The sequence below is a fragment of the Oncorhynchus kisutch genome, linkage group LG8 (assembly GCF_002021735.2).
Source record: "Oncorhynchus kisutch isolate 150728-3 linkage group LG8, Okis_V2, whole genome shotgun sequence".
NCBI classification, from domain to species: Eukaryota; Metazoa; Chordata; class Actinopteri; order Salmoniformes; family Salmonidae; genus Oncorhynchus; species Oncorhynchus kisutch.
The window spans coordinates 20,874,960-20,892,302 of record NC_034181.2 but is presented as its reverse complement, the minus strand read 5'-3'; the positions used below and the strand labels follow the sequence as shown (position 1 = coordinate 20,892,302).

General features: G+C 43.0%; 1 protein-coding gene across 4 annotated transcripts in view; it reads right to left on the bottom strand.

Annotated features, from left to right (window-relative positions):
- The window catches only part of LOC109896086 (erlin-2), a 33,916-nt gene extending 17,211 nt beyond the window's left edge, over positions 1-16,705 (bottom strand). The window contains exons 1-7 of one of the 4 annotated variants that reach the window (XM_031829776.1): positions 15,188-15,264; positions 14,760-14,855; positions 12,891-12,998; positions 12,460-12,541; positions 12,035-12,081; positions 11,838-11,899; positions 152-277 (exon numbers count right to left, since the gene is read on the bottom strand). In XM_031829776.1, the coding sequence (XP_031685636.1) occupies positions 152-277; positions 11,838-11,899; positions 12,035-12,081; positions 12,460-12,541; positions 12,891-12,997 (424 nt within the window). In that variant the 5' untranslated portion in view covers position 12,998; positions 14,760-14,855; positions 15,188-15,264. Of the gene's footprint in view, positions 1-151; positions 278-11,837; positions 11,900-12,034; positions 12,082-12,459; positions 12,542-12,890; positions 12,999-14,759; positions 14,856-15,111; positions 15,319-16,640 lie in introns of those variants that run through there. The other 3 variants (XM_020490316.2, XM_020490315.2, XM_020490314.2) reach the window with 3 other exon arrangements.
- Between the last annotated feature and the right edge of the window lie 638 nt (positions 16,706-17,343).

Sequence of the window (17,343 nt, the reverse complement as noted above, 5' to 3'; positions counted from 1 at the left end):
GTTTTATGCGTTCTCCACAACCTCGTCCTCACAAGTAACTCAACAGAATGTCCTCGGAGAATGCACTTGGAGCATGGTAGTATGCATATTGAGAAACACCCTTTAAACCCTTTTAACGAATATTCTAGAACTGCCTATAGTTTACACTTACCGAACAAGCCGATGTAGACCTCCTGAAGAGAATGGACGCTGCAGAACTGGTTGAGCTCATGGTGAACCTTATTGAATATTAGGGCCTTGTCGTAATCCGCTGTGAAGTTCTTCACTATATCATACACTGTAGAGGAGAGAACAAAGAGTTGCTGTGAAGTTCCTCATTATATCATACACTGTAGAGGAGAGAACAAAGAGTTGCTGTGAAGTTCCTCATTATATCATACACTGTAGAGGAGAGAACAAAGAGTTGCTGTGAAGTTCCTCATTATATCATACACTGTAGAGGAGAGAACAAAGAGTTGCTGTGAAGTTCCTCATTATATCATACACTGCAAAGAGCAGAGAAAGAAGTGTGGTTATATTAAGTAAGTAAGTGGCTACCGTAAATAACCCACTGGGTACAGTGTTTGAATAAACGCTGTTTCAACCTAATTTGTCAACGTTTTGTGACGTGGAATCAACGTGGAAAATACATTGGATTTGAAAAAAGTAATCAACCAGTACCCCCTTTCATCTAATTTCAACCAGTGTTGAGGGACATCCTTTACTTTGAGCATTGTATTATCGCCGGTGCCAGGCTCGCCGGCTTCAGTATCTCAGAAAAGTCCGGCATCCTGGGCTTTTCACGCACAACAGTGTCTAAAGGTTTACCGAGAATGGCGCGACAAACAAAAAAACATCCAGCCGGAGAATGGCAAGAATTGTGTAAGCTAACAGGCGGGCCCACAAACGGGCAAATAATGGTGCAGTGCAACAGTGGTGTGCAGAACGGCATCTCGGAATGCACAACTTGTCAGTCCTTGTCACGGATGGGCTATTGCAGCAGACGACCACACTGGGTTCCGCCCCATCAGCTAAAAACAAAAAGAAGCGGCTCCAGTGGGCATGTGATCACCAACACCGGACAACAGGTTCCTGTTGCGTTACGCCTCTTGATACCAATTCAGCAACGTTTCCATGGCCCAAAGAATTCAGGCTGGTGGGTCCAACCCGGTACTAGATGGGTGTACCTAATAAACTGAGTATACATGCCCCCATATAGATGATCCTTATTTTTGGGGGGGACCTAGAATGCAGACTGGCTGGGATGAGTGACTTTCCCATTCAAAATCGGAGGAGACTTTATAACAGGTTCTTGATCCCATCTCTTTCCCACCCATGTAGGTCAGTTGGGGTATTAGATAGAGCCAGTTTGGTTGACGTGTAGAGAATGTTCAATCCAACAAGAGGCTACACACTTTACTCCTCCCCATATGTTTATTCTAAGATTGACTATTTCCTAATTTCTAGCACTTTCCGCTCCTCCACCCTCTCATGCATAATTGGGAGCATACTGGTATCTGATAATGCCGATGTATATACAGTGCAATCGGAAAGTATTAAGACCCCTTCACTTTTTCAACATGTTGTTACGTTACAGCCTTATTCTAAAATAGATCAAATATTTTTTTCCCCTCATCAATCTACACACAACACCCCATAATGACAGCGCTAAAACAGGTTTAGACATTTTTGCAAAACCTTATTTTCATAAGTTTTCAGACCCTTTGCTGTGAGACTCGAAATTCCTATTCGGCACCTCCATACATTTGATTTGATTAGGATCTCTTTTAGTCCCCATTTGGACTAATCTTCCAAGAGTCCTTAACATTAAAATACAATTTATAATATAAACACACTTTCACATATAACACACTGTTACAAACATACATAATACACTAGCATAATGACCCAATAAATACTCAATCTAAAAATTTAAAATAAAAAAAATATTGATTCTTCATCTACTATAGTCCCACAACATTTCTATATACTATATTTCAATTGTTTTTCAATAATGTTTAAACTTATATATTGAAAGGTTTCTAGTTTGCTCAGTTAATTTATTCAATTTCTTTATTGCTCTAAATCGAAATGTTATTTTGCCCATTTCTTTTTTCTATCTGGATAACGCATAGATGGTGGACAATCTATTCCTAGTATTTACTGAATGTCTGTCTCTTACCAACTGAATACCACTGTGAAATGAACTTGGCCGTTTTTTAAATGATGTATATTATAAAGATAAGCATGTTTTTTTCCAATTATCTTGTCGATTGATGACCAACCAAGAACATTGCGCATGACTGCAACAGAAGAACCATATCTCCAACTTAAAACAATCCTTGCTGCTTTATTCTGTGCATTCTGCAGCCTCCTAACTTCACTAGATGATGCATTTCCCCAGACCACCGAACAATAGTTCACTTGACTCTCAACCAATGCCTGTGTTATTTGCTGAAGGATTTTCCCTGGTAAATATTTAACATTAGAGGTCCCGATGAGCTTGTACATTTTCCTTTAGATGTTTTTTGGAAGTACATACCGGTTGTAACAGGGGTAAATTAGATAGTTGCTCAGCAAACTCACATCAACTGAATACAGGTGTCTAGTTCTGTGAAGTAATGTCAGGTGTTATTTACTCTCCTTTTTGAACCACAGAAAACTGTATGCACAGAGAATTCACCAACCGTCTGCAGTCCACATTGCCTACGGCTTATGTAAGATTCTATACAAAATGTACAATGAGTCCAAGTGCATTTGGAAAGTATTCAGACCCCTTGACTTTGTCCACATTTGATTTCATTAGCCTTATTCTAATATGGATTATATGAAACAGTTTAGAAATGTTTGCAAATGTATGAAAAATTAAAAACAGAAATACGTTATTTACATAAGTATACAGAACCTCTGCTATGAGATTCAGGTGCATCCTGTTTCCATTGATCATCCTTGAAATGTTTCCACAACTTGTTTGTAGTCCACCTGTGGTAAATTCAATTGATTGGAAATGATTTGGAAAGGCTCACACCTGTCTATATAAAAGGTCCCAAAGTTGACAGTGCATGTCAGTGGAAAAAAACCAAGCCATGAGGATGTCAGTAGAGCTCTGAGACAGGATTGTGTCAAAGTACAGATCTGGGGAAGGGTACAAAACATTTCTGCAGCATTGAAGGTCCCCAAGAACACAGTGGCCACCATCATTCTTAAATGGAAGAAGTTTGGAACCACCAAGACTCTTCCTAGAGCTGGCCGCCCGGACAAACTGAGCAAACTGGGGAGAAAGGCCTTGGTCAGTGAGGTGACCAAGAACCCGATGGTCACTCTGACAGAGCTCCAGAGTTCCTCTGTGGAGATGGGAGAACCTTCCAGCACTCCACCAATCAGGCCTTTATGGTAGAGTGGCCAGACATAAGCCACTCCTCAGTAAAAGGCACATGACAGGACTCTCTGACCATGAGAAACACGATTCTTTGGTCTAATTAAACCATGAATAAACTCTTTGGCCTGAATGCCAAGTGTCATGCCTGGAACGAACCTGGCACAATCCCTATGGTGAAGTATGGTGGTGGCATCATACTGTGGGATGTTTTCAGCAGCAAGGACTGGGAGACTAGTCAGGATTGAGGGCAATTTCAACGGAGCAAAGTAGAGAGAGATCCTTGATGAAAACCTGCTCCAGAGCACTCAGAACCTCAGACTGTGGCGAAGGTTCACCTTCCAACAGGACAACGACCTTAAGTACACAGCCAAAACAATGCAGGAGTGGGTTCGGGACAAGTCTCTGAATGTCCTTGAGTGGCCCAGCCAGAGCCCGGCTTGAACCCGATCGAACATCTCTGGAGAGACCTGAAAATAACCATGCAGCAATGCTCCCCATCCAACCTTACAGCGCTTGAGAGAGAGGATCTGCAGAGAAGGGGAGAAACTCCAAGCTTGTAGCATCATACTCAAGAATTGAGGCTGTAATCGCTGCCAAAGGTGCTTCAACAAAGTACTCAGTAAAGGCCCTGAATGCTTATGAATGTGATATTTTAATTTAATTTTTTTAATAAATTTGCTAAATATTCTCAAACCTGTTTTTGCTTTGTCATTATGGTGATGTGAGACATTTCAAGCCAAGAAATTGCAAGATACAGCTTTTGATTGCTGCTAGATAAACCTAGTGTACAGTTCTGACTGCCTGCCTGGTGGCCGATCTGCCTATACTGTGCCGCTCCCCTCTCTCTCTCCGTCCCTCGCTAGCTAGTTTCTTCTGTTGCAAAAATACTGACTCTTATTAATCGATTCCTACTTCATTGTCGTTAACTTTGAAAAAATGGCAGAGAAAGGCAAGTGACAGCAGCGAAGTCCTTATGGCAACACTTTAAGAAGTTAAATGCAAACTTTGCGAGGTGGAATTGAGGTACAGTAATGGTAGTATAGGTGCAATGCTTAACCATCTGAAAGGGACGCACCATTAGACCCAAACCGTTGCTTGCAGCGGCGCAGCTGCATTGTGAATTCACGTGGATTTTTGTGAATTTTTCATATCTTTTTAATGGGGGAAAAAAATGGCCATTAAAATGTTAAGAAAAATTGTCCATTTGTCACATCGCTAGTACATTTTCATTTGTCCATGGTTGATTGGACCTTTGTAATTTTAGAAGTAGTCACTATTAACCCTATAAATAGGATGCCAAATTCATGATATTAAAAATAAACTTTGACTTTGGGATATTGTCTTGTATACACACACATTATTCATAATATACAGTATGTATATACTATCCGAGCAGAAGATACAGTATATCCACTTCAAATGTTGATATTTGGTTGCGTTCACAATTCAATATCCAATATGTCACTTCTGAATCTCAACCAACAATCTTAGTTAAAGAATAGCACTAAATCAAATCAAATTTTAAATGCACTTCAAATAAAGTTTGATTTAGTCCTATTCTTCAACTCTGATATTTGTTTGAGATGGAGACGAGAATCCAACATATTAATAACTTGGTTGACTTAAAAATGTAATCTACAACCATCCATCATATACAAGGCAATATCCAAAAGGTAAAAGTGTATTAATATAATGAACTTTGCATCCTATTGATAGGACTAATGGTAACTACTTCTAAACTTCCAGAGATCCAATCAACCATGAATGAATGATAGTATACCTAGCTACACAATTAAATTATGTTGTCCTTTGTTGGGCAAATTAGATGTCAAAGTAGCCTACATAAACCCAATTTGTCATAACAAATAAGACTGAGAACTTTAAGAGAATAGAGAATTTACACATCGTTTAAATGTCTCCAGATGCCTTTCACTATAGGGCTGGGCGACATGGCGAAAATATCATATAGTATTTTTCAAATTTAACGGCAGGACGGTATTTGATGTTTTTGATTAATTAAAGTTCTACATTTTCTTTGAGTAGTGCGTGACCCTAGGGTGGCAACACAAACTCAGCAAAAAAAAGAAACATCCTTTTTTCAGGACCCTGTTATTCATTCGTAAAAATCCAAATAACTTCACAGACCTTCATTGTAAAGGGTTTAAACACTGTTTCCCATGCTTGTTCAATGAACCATAAACAATTAATGAACATGCATCATTAACTTCATTGCGATAGGGGGCAGCATTGGGAAGTTTGGATGAAAAGCGTGCCCAGAGTAAATTGCCTGTTACTCAGCCCCAGAAGCTAGGATATGCATATAAGATTCAGATTTGGATAGAACACACTGAACATTTAAAATAATGTCTGTGAGTATAACAGAACTCATATGGCAGGCAAAAATCCAACCAGGAAGTGGGAAATCTGAGGTTTGTAGTTTTAAAAAGAAATATTATTGCCTATCCAATATCCTGTGTCTATGGTGTCAAATTGCACTTCCTAAGGCTTCCAGTAGATGTCAACAGTCTTTAGAAGTTGTTTCAGGCTTGTATTGTGAAAGGGGAGAGAATAAGAGCTCAGGCTGAAAGCCTTTAGTTTAGTCTCGCCGAGGTTCGTTCCCTTTCCTTTCTAATGAAAACAGTATTGTCCGGTTGAAACATTATCGAAAATGTATGATAAAAACACCCTAAAAATTGATTAGAAACATTGTTTGACATGTTTCTGCGAGCTTTAATGGAACTTTTTAAACACTTTTCTTCTGGACTTTGTGCATCTGGACTAAACACGTGAACAAAAAGGAGGTTTTTGAACATAAAGATGAACTTTATCGAACAAAACAAACAATTATTGTCTAACATGGAGACCTGGGAGTGCCATCAGATGAAGATCAAAGGTAAGTGATTAATTTTAACGCTATTTCTGAATTTTGTGACACCTATCCTTGGTTGGAAAATGGCTGTATGGTTTTCTGTGGCTAGGCGCTGACCTAACATATTCGCATGGTGTGCTTTCGCCGTAAAGCCTTTTTGAAATTGGACACAGCGGCTGGATTAACAAGAAGTTAATCTTTTAAATGTTGTATAATACTTGTATGTTTGAGGAATTTTAATTATGAGATTCCTGTTGTTTGAATTTGGGGCCCTGCAATTTCACTGGCTGTTGGCGAGGTGGGACGCTCACGTCCCGAACGATCCCAGAGAGGTTAAGACACAAACAGCTTACAGACGGTAGGCAATTAAGGTCACAGTTCTGAAAACTTAGGACACTAAAGAGGCCTTTCTACTTACTCTGAAAAACACCAAAAGAAAGATGCCCAGGGTCTTCCCTGCTCATCTGCGTGAACATGCCTTGGGCATGCTGCAAGGAGGCATGAGGACTGCAGATGTGGCCAGGGCAATACATTGCAATGTCCGTACTGTGAGACGACTAAGACAGCGCTACAGGGAAACAGGACAGAGAGCTGATCGTCCTCGTAGTGGTAGACCACGTGCAACAACACCTGCACAGGATCGGTACATCACACCTGCGTGACAGGTACAGGATGGCAACAACAATTGCCCGAGTTACACCAGGAATGCACAATCCCTCCATCAGTGCTCAGACTGTCTGCAATAGGCTGAGCGAGGCTGGATTGAGGGCTTGTAGGCCTGTTGAATGGCAGGTCCTCACCAGACATTACCGTCAACAACGTTGCCTATGGGCACAAACCCACCATCGCTGGACCAGACAGGACTGGCAAAAAATGCTCTTCACTGACTAGTGGCCGATCTCTCTCACCAGGGGTGATGGTAGGATTCACGTTTATCGTCGAAGGAATGAGCGTTACACCGAGGTCTGTACTCTGGAGCGGGAACGATTTGAAGGTGGAGGGTCCGTCATGGTCTGGGGCGGTGTGTCACAGCATCATTGGACTGAGGCTTGTTGTCATTGCAGGCAATCTCAACGCCTGGAAGACATCATCCATTCTAATTGTTTTATACTGTTCAATTCAACCTAAAATAATTTCCTGCACTCATTTGAGATCATTTCCACACTGCCACAATATGGGCAAAAATACGAGGCCTTATTTTTAACCAAATGTTGCAATTGCGATTTAGATCAAAACACTTGGGTGAACTTTTGGAATCATGGTAATATAACTTTTATTATAATTCTATACAGTGTTGTTTGACATGACAATGAATGAAAATGCCATGGACGAGTTATTGTGTCAGGGTAGGAAACAATGTGATGTTCCGTGTTTCCTAGGGGACCCTTTGACTACCATAAATCTTTATTCATGTATCCAACATATTCATGCTTCGCCTACTCCTCTTTCATTTAGAAGATACTGATGCACAAACATGCTGATTTAAGCCTCTACCAGTACTGTTATCAGGCTGTATTAGCTAGCTACGTTTGCTCTGACTCAGTGCTTTGCTAGCCAGTGGCTAACACGATTTAGTGGCTAACACGATTTAGCTTAACTTGCTAAGAAAATACAAACTAGCTGTTTGCAGATGTAAGAAACAAACTAATACTGTAATTATAAAATGCTTGTGGATTTATATTAAGATCAAATTTGGAAACAACATTGTTGCATGTGCTGCATTGACCATGCAGACTGAACGAAAGTGTCTCGTGGACAAGCAACAATAAATGTGCTCCTTGAGTAACCGGGTGGGACTAAGTCTGTGTGGAAAGCGGTGTGGAGAGAGAGCGATGACTCAAGTAGCGGAATAAACGATAGAAATGGACTTTACACACAGTGTATCACATTTAACAAGCCAAACACTCAAATACCGTTATAGAAGGTAAAGTAAAAACCCAAACTGGTCCGAGCATCAATACCGGTATATAGTAAAATACGGTATACGGCAAAGCCCTATTTCACTAACAGAAAAAGTGATTCACTAAAGAGTTGTTTTATTTTACTAAAACAGTTCAAATGTCCAATGAAGAGTTCTCAAAATCAAATGATTTCTGGTAATAATTAAGGACCTTACTGTGATTGTTTTCAATTAAAATTGTAAAACGGACACAAAAATAGAAGCCAAAATTGAATTATCGACACCAGCTTCGAATGCCGATAGATAGGTTCTCTCAGTTAATCAGGACTTGTCCCAGATGGTCAACGAACAGGGACAACTACTTCGCCAACACCACGACCAGCTGGCACATCTGGGGACGCCTATGGATGAGGCCTTCCGCATTCTTCAACGTCTCTAAATTTCCCGAGGGGCATCAACCCAATGAGACAGCACCCCCGCCCATCCAACCGTCCGCCCAGGTCAGCGATGTCCGTTTGTCCCTCCCGGACAAATATGACGGGACTCCTTCCAAATGCCGTGGCTTTCTGCTCCAGTGCTCCCTCTTTCACTCATCAGATGGGAGCCCCCACCACGGAGAGGTCCAAGGTTGCCACGGTTATTTCCCCGCTGACCAAACAGGCATTGGAGTGGGCTACGGCCTTCTGGGAGAGAGGCGGAGCTGGGTTCCTATGGGGGGTTCATGGCTCTGTTCAGGGGGGTCTTCGTCCATCCACCGGATGCCAACGACGGCAGGATGGCCAGACCACGGCGGAGTAGGCACTCATCTTTCGGACAGTGGCAGCATCCATGGCTCCTCAATCTATTCAAAAGAGGATTGCGCGAAGAGGTCCAGACGGAGTTGGTGTGCCGACAATCTAACCTTGGACACACTCATCTCGATGGCCATCCGTCTGGATAACCTTCTTCGGGAGCGTCGGCACCCCAATCGCCTCTCTCCCTCCTTCGTTGACCATCAAGAGCCTGAAACCATGGAGGTAGGGGCCACACACCTCCCCGCATCTGAGTGACGCCGTCGGAGACAGTTAGGGCTCTATCCCCATTGCGGCCAGGAGGGGCACCAGCTTCAACGGTGTCCGGTACGTTCCAACATGGAATCCACGAGAGCAGAAGGACGGCCCGTGATCATCTGTCTCCTGGGTTAGGCGCGAGTACTCCATCATCATCATCACTTTCCACCAAACCTTTTTTAGTATCCATTTCACTAGCTGGCTGTCTCATCTATTGTTTCTACAGCTCTAGTGGATTCCGGTGCCGCATGGAATTTTATTGACCAGGCCCTTGCCTCCTCCCTGCACATCACCTCATACCTGCTCTTCTCTCCGTTTGCGGTCCAAGCGTTGGAAATGCAACCATTGGGATCCAGCACTGTTACCCACGTCACAGCTCCACTCACCCTCACTGCACCAGGAAAGCCTTTCCTTCCTCATCACCTCCGCACAAAATCATACTTGGCCTCCTGTGGCTCCAACTCTATAATCCCACCATCTCCTGGTCAGAGAGGAGGATTACTGCCGGGGGACCAAGATGTCAGAGCCCTGCTTTCCTGCACCCTGTGGTTCCACGTCCGTGGAGGGCTCTGTGAGTGTACGCCAGCCCATCAATCAGTCCTCCCGTATCGTTGGATGCGTGTTTTGGGAAGTAGATGTGGACATCCGCCAGGCTCTGGAGAGGGTAGATTGCCACCTGCTCTCCGGAGCGCATCCAAGTCCCCACGGGGGTCAGATATTGGTTGCTGATCTGGGCACACACATCCCTCGCCGCTGGACACCCAGGTATCACCCGCACCACTCAATCCCTTTGAGAAATACTGGTGACTCACTTTGGCCCAGGATGTTGCACACTATGTCAACTCATGTTCAGTATGTACTCAATCTAAATCTTCCCGACACACTCCAGCAGGAAAGTTCCTTCCCTCTCCTGTGCCTCAGCATCCCTGGTCTCATCTGTCCATTGATTTTGTCACTGATCTCCCCTCCGCTGATGGTTTCACTCCCATTTTGGTGGTTGTGTAGATTCTTCAAATCATGCCGTTTTATCCCTCTCTCTGGTCTCCCTACCGCTCTCCAGGTCGCTGAGGCACTGTTCCAGCAGGTCTTCCGGCACTATGGCCTTCTGGAGGATATCGTCTCCGGCCTTCATTGAGAAGCGGATCGCCACCGCAGTGAGGCTCCCATGTTCCATCCTGGTGATCACGTCTGGCTCTCCACCAGGAACCTTCCGCTCTGCCTGCCCTGTAAGAAGTGGAGTCCCCAGTTTGTGGGGCTGTTCAAGGTCCTCGGAAGGGTCAATGAGGTAACTTAGATTACTACTCCCATCTAACTACCGGATCTCACCATCTTTTCATGTTTCCCTCCTCAGGCTCCTGGTCCCCTGGCTGATGACATCCCCCACGACACCCCTCGGTCTCCCTTGGACATTGAGGGGAGCCCCGTCAATGCCGTCAGATCACTCCTGGACTAACAACACCGTGGGGGTCGGCTCCAGTACCTGGTGGACTGGGAAGTGTGCGGTCCAGAGGAGCTGCCAGGACTGGTGGTAAGTAGACCGGCGACGTCGAGTGCCGGAGACGTGGAGCAGGAGTAGACGTGACAATTCCCCATCTCCGGCGCTCGCTAACCACCGGTCCTGGCAACCCATCTTTACGCACACCTGCGTCTCATCATCAGTCACACCTCATTTTGCAATCAGGCAGTATTGTTTTTTGTCAGACGTTTCTCATTTTGTATCGTTCTATGTTCGTTAATATTAAAGTCACTAACTGCACCTGCTTCCTGACTCCCTGCGTTGACGTTACAGGGACGCACTGGGAGACCCAAACCGTTGCTGACAGGTGATGTCACTAGGCAGGCCAAAACTCACACCAAAACAGGCAGAAATTTCAGGTGGTCTTTTCAAACAGCTCAAACACTAAAAGAGCATTATCATGCTTTTCACAATTTTACAGTATTATTCCAACCTCAGTGTGGAAATATATCTAAAACCGAGGAAAATCAAGTTTACTGCACAGGGCCTTAAAGACTGAATACAATACATAAGTTTGTGTTACAATACATGGGTTACAATGTTCTAAAATAGTACAGCCTATATACTAAGGAGGGATTTGAAAATTAGACATGCTATGCCACAAGTTTTATTTATTTATTTGACCTTTATTTAACTAGGCAAGTCAGTTAAGAACAAATTCTTATTTTCAATGACGGCCTAGGAACAGTGGGTTAACTGCCTGTTCAGGGGCAGAATGACAGATTTGTACCTTGTCAGCTCGGGGGTTTGAACTTGCAACCTTCTGATTACCAGTCCAACGCTCTAACCACTAGGCTACCCTGCCGCCCCAAGTAAGATCCCAAGTGGCGCAGCAGTCTAAGGCACTGCATCTCAGTGCAAGATGCGTCGCTACAGACACCCTGGTTCGAATCCAAGCTATATCACAACCGGCCGTGATTGGGAGTCCCATAGGGCAGCGCACAATTGGCCCACCATCATCAGGGTTTGGCCGGTGTAGGCCGTCATTGTAAATAAGAATTTGTTCTTAACTGACTTGCCTAGTTAAATAAAAAAATAAAAATAAGATCAGTTTTGAGTTGTGTTGAGAGAGATTAAACTTGAACACATAGTAAAATTGAAATAAAACTACAATATGTGTTTGATTTATTGGCAAATGACTTTACCTGCTGAGGGTACGAGGTAGTTCACCACTTCTATCCGGTCAAAGTAAATCATCACTCCACCACTGAAATAAATAAAAACAGAATGTGTAACAACGCATACATGCAATAAATCCTCAAGAATGGAGATAAAAGTAGTCTGTATTTTTTTTTTGCATCCATCAAGTTTATTTTGGGAAGAGATAGACAGACAACTCTACCCTGTTCCACATGGTACATTCTTCACTTCATCTGTCTGTAGAGTGGTCTACAAAGATAGAAATAAAGAGAAGGCATTCAACATTCAAAAAGCCATTACTTCCGCAGGGCTCAATTTGAATAAAACCTGCATTGTATTATTTACACAGTAGTTCCTTTTTCCAAGGTCAAATAACTTCACAGACTGGTCTTGGGCACAGTATAAAAGCCTACATGTAAACTTCCATCACATGTATACTGTCACTTTCCAGAAAAAGTGTGTGGGCTTGGGGCGATGTTTGTAAACAAACACACAAAGACACTACTTAGCATAAACATTGAAGTCCAGCCTCAGTCTTTGTACAACTACATTTGAACCTAAACCCCTCACTCCCAGTCAGACCAGCCATGCTGAGGGCCTGTTCCTGAGAACGGTCTGTTGTCTCACCTGCACAGACTTGAAATGAGTGATGAAGGGCATCATGAGGTGGAAGCCAGGGCTACTGGTGGTGGTCAGGAGAGCTCCTCCTCTGTGGAACACACACATGATCACATCACAAGGAAATGAAAGTATCCCATCAGAGCCAAATGTCAATCAAAATGGTTCTGATGTAGTATGCAACCACAATTGCAAATGTTAGTTGTAAATGTGAGAGGAGACTGGAGAATTTGCTGGACTGATCTTAAGTTCAACACAAAATAATCTTAGCCCTCTTTCTATATCACACTACAGATATCATCTGAGTTTAGCGCTGGTATGAAGTATGTGTGCAGTGCACTGCAAGTTGAACTGATGCATGCCTCCAGAAACCAAAATGCATTAATAGACAGTAAGCCTCACATTAGACAAAACAATGACTAGCCTAATATCTAACTGACCTGTAGTAGACTCCAGTGTGTCCCTCCTCAATCTTGTGCACAGAAGAGAAGAGAGCTGCACCTCCAATTGCACAGATTATTGAGGCTATGGCACCCAACTGTGCCATCCTGGGAAGAAGAAGGACAAACAATGAGTTTCAAAAGGATCAACATACACAATGTTGGACATAGGGGACAGATTAATGAAAAAAGCCTATAAGCCTAGCCTATATAACAAGTAGGCTAGAATAAGGCTTTCATAACAATCAAATTGTAGCAAAATAGAGTTACCTTGCAAGCTCTGGATATTAGCTAGAACAGTTGAATAGAATCAACCAGTGCCTTCTATACTAAACAAAAATATAAACACACCATGTAAAGTGTTAGTCCCATATTTCATGAGGTGATATAGAAGAACCCAGAAATGTTCCATACGCACAACGCTTATTTCTCATAAATATTGTGCACCTGTTAGTGAGCATTTCTCCTTTGCCAAGATAATCCATCCACATGACAGGTATGGGATATCAACAAGCTGATTAAACAGCATGATCATTACACAGGTGCACCTTGTGCTGTGGACAATAAAATACCACCCTAAAATGTGTCATACAACACAATGCCACAGATGTCTCACGCCAGCCCACGACCTCCACATCTGGCTTCTTCAACTGCAGTAACATCTGAGACCAGCCACTTGGACAGCTGCTGAAACTGTGTGTTTGCACAACCAAAGAATTTCTGCACAAACTGTCTCTCAGGGTAGCTCAGCTGCGTGCTGGACGTCCTCACTAGTATCTTGACCTGACTGCAGTTCGGCCTTGTAAATCCCAGTTTCAACTGTACTGGGCAAATAGCAGACATTATGTATGACATCATGTGGGCAAGACGTTTGCTATGGTCAACATTGTGAACAGAGTGCCCCATGGTGGCGGTGGGATTATGGTATGGGCAAGCATAAGCTAAAGACAACGAACACAAATGCATTTTATTGATGGCAATTAGAATGCACAGAGATACCGTGACAAGATCCTGAGGCCCATTGTGGTGCCACTCATCCACCGCTATCACCTCATGTTTCAGCATGATAATGCCCCATGTCGCAATTCCTGGAAACTGAAAATGTCCCAGTTCATGGCCATACTCACCAGACGTCACCCATTGATCATGTAGACGATACTCTAGATTGATGTGTATGACAGCGTGTTCCACTTCCAGACAATATCTAGGAACTTCGCACAGCCATTAAAGAGGAGTGGGACAACATTCCACAGGCCACAATCAACAGCCCGATCAACTCTATGAGAAGGAGATCTGTCGCGCTGCATGAGGTAAATGCTGGGATGTGTCACGCTGCATGAGGCAAATGGTCAAACCAGATACTGACTGGTTTTCTGATCCACTCCCCTACTTAAAAAAAAAGATATCCGTGACCAACAGATGCATATCTCTATTCCCAGTCATGTGAAATCCATAGATTAAGCACTAATTAATTTAAATTGACTGATTCCTTAGATGAACTGTAACTATTTGAAATTGTTGCATGTTGCGTTTATATTTTTGTTCAGTGTATTTCGAAATAAGCTATAGCCATTTAAACATTAGGCCGGAATCAATCACAGGTATTAACAACATATGTGATATCCAGGCACAGGGCAGGCATATTGTTGTCAAGCTAAACTCCTCTGTCAGGAAGAAGAAGCTTAGCTGAGACATCAACAAGGACTGACCTTGTAGCGTTATAAGAGGATTGTCCAAGACAGGGCGTGATAAAAACTTCTCCCGGCTGCCTTACCTCATTACAATCCTAACAACTGCAGCCAGCTCAAACTTCCTAACTTAGTGTGTAGTTAGCTATACAATACCTCCAAATAAGACAGCTAAACAAACCTCAAGTCAAGCAATGACAGGAAGCAGACTTTTGATACCAGGAGGTCGTGAACCTTTTTGTTGCACGTGTAGGATCAGTATCTTTGGTTCCACTTTCTAACATGGAGAAGTTGATTAGCTTTGAGTTGACAGAATACTAACAGCAAACCATGAATCACCCAATATTGGACGTACTCATACACCCCTCAAGCAAGAGAAGACTAAATAAGCCAACTACGTAACAAGCAACCGTTTGGCTTTTTAGCAAGCTAAGCTAGCTACTTTAGCTACCTAGCTAGCTAACGTTAACCTAGGCTACGCTCGATTTCAAACACGGGAACGGTCACATCTAATGACACAATATTTCACTCACATTGTTGTCATTGTAGATACTTGATAGGTACGTTAAACCCAATTGACAAAAGTGTTCTAGAAACCCGTACTATTACCTGTAGTATTATCACTCGTGATGCCTCCTCCACCGACAAAAATAAGCAAACACCTGCTACCAGGCTCACTTCCGCATTTTGCGTCATACGTCTTCAGTTGGACGTTCTTCAACGAGGAAATATCCCACAAGACCAACAGAGGGGGACAACGAGTATCATAGAAAGCTAATTATTCTGTTGTGAAGTTGATTCTGTGAAAAGAGCCATCATATCTAGCAAAATTATATTTATATTCATTTTGACACTGATATTATCCATTTACATAGGAGTACTGATAGGTAAATTGCTACCTAAATTGCTACCTTGGCTTAAGTGATACTTGAGTGACTAGACTAGCGAGCAGAGTTGCTTTTATATTAATTTAACATGTTAGGAACAGATTTGGTCAGTGTTTCACAGGGGGTCATAATTACTGGGGAACATGTTATTGTATAAAAGCACACCTTAGTCCTGTGCGTAGGTTTTAATGGATGCAGGGTTGGTGGCGGCATGTACCAATAACATTTGTTTGCGGACCGCCATAATACCAAAGAAGGAGAAGTGGTGCGCCGATGTTGGCTTTGTATCAGAAGGCATTGTGTGGGTAAAAGCCAATTTATGCTTGATCCAAAAATGTGCTTGTAGCTTGCCGTATGGATGGTGTGATGCAATTGCGGAGCCTCTGGAGGCAAGCAGGGGCCAAATTGAGCTCTGTACTGCATCGCCGTGCGCCTCTCAAATGTTGTAACAATGCGGAGAACTCGAAATCGCTATGCATTGGTATGATTGGTTGACGGTAGGTAAGGGTGGGAGGTCCTATATAAACACAAACTCACTTCCTTGACAACTTAATTCACAACAGCCCCTGCGCTGCTCCATGGAGCGCAAGAAGTATGAATTCCTTGACTTCAGCAGAGGCCGTATCATAAATGCTGCAAGGCAAATGCAGCCCTCGGATTGACCATGCAGCGCCTCTAAGCCCATATAGGCTGTCCAGTGTCATTGTTGTACTTTGCTAGTCATTTGTTTGAGAGCCAACCGAGGACCATGCTGTCTTAAAATGTTTGGGGTTTAGTCTAATGTATTCTGAAGGTCTGTTGGTTTATCTGTAGGCCTATTAGTGTTTACGTTTGACAATATTCCCAAAAGTTTATCAATTTGCCACTGTAGTAATTGTCTTTGTTTTCAATTGGTTGCAGTTGAGCCCATGTGCTTGACTGGCTAACTTCACTGATAGTGGTGGTTCAAGGAACAGACTAAGTTTGCTGAACGAATCAGCTTTCACACTCTGATTTGAAACAAGGGTTAACCATAGGGAGGCGATAGTTGTGGATTACAGCACAGGCAACCAGTAAAAATACAATTTAAGAAGATTTACATTATATTATAAATACATTTTAACATATTATTTACAGCCTTGATAATTAGAGTGAGAACTCTTCAACAAGCTTAAAAAACATTTGTGTTTTCTCACCTCAACAACAAGCCTTTATTAGATAGGTGCAATGGTCCAGGGCAGAGATTTGGATATAATGTCCAGGGTCATGAGGCAGAGATGGCGAACGCTTTATTTATAGCCCTCGCTCGGTTGCCTCAGAAATATGAAACGCCAACCCTAACCCCTAGGTGCCGCAGTGCAATGCAGATCTGTGCTGCACATTTTAAATGAGAAGAGAAAAAGGAATAACCAAGTGAGGGGAAAATGTTTGTCAGAGTTCACTAAGTAGCCTATCAAGGGAACATCGCTGGAACTGGCAACGTAAGCTGTGCCGGAGCCCTACTGCCATTAATCACGACTGACAAGGAACCAGGGCCCGGGGCGGGGGCACGGGTGCTGCTGCCAGAGACTCTGGTAGTGATTATAGCATGGGGTCCACTCACAGCGAGAGTGTTGAAGGTAGAATTTGCCTATAGCTCATAGTCCAGGTAGGCTCCTCTGTGTAATCCCACAGTGTAAACAGCCCACAATTATGAAATGATCACTCTTTTACCTTTACAATTTCTTTACCGTTACTCTTTGTATAATATAAATGACACCATGCCAAATAAGTTAAGTGCAGTGCTTGAAAGCATGTCTGGCCTCATTAACTGTCAGTTGTAACAATACTTAACTAGCAGCGAAGACTGCTCTGAATCTAGCAACCATAAATCACAGCCTGACAGCCCTCTGACAGGCT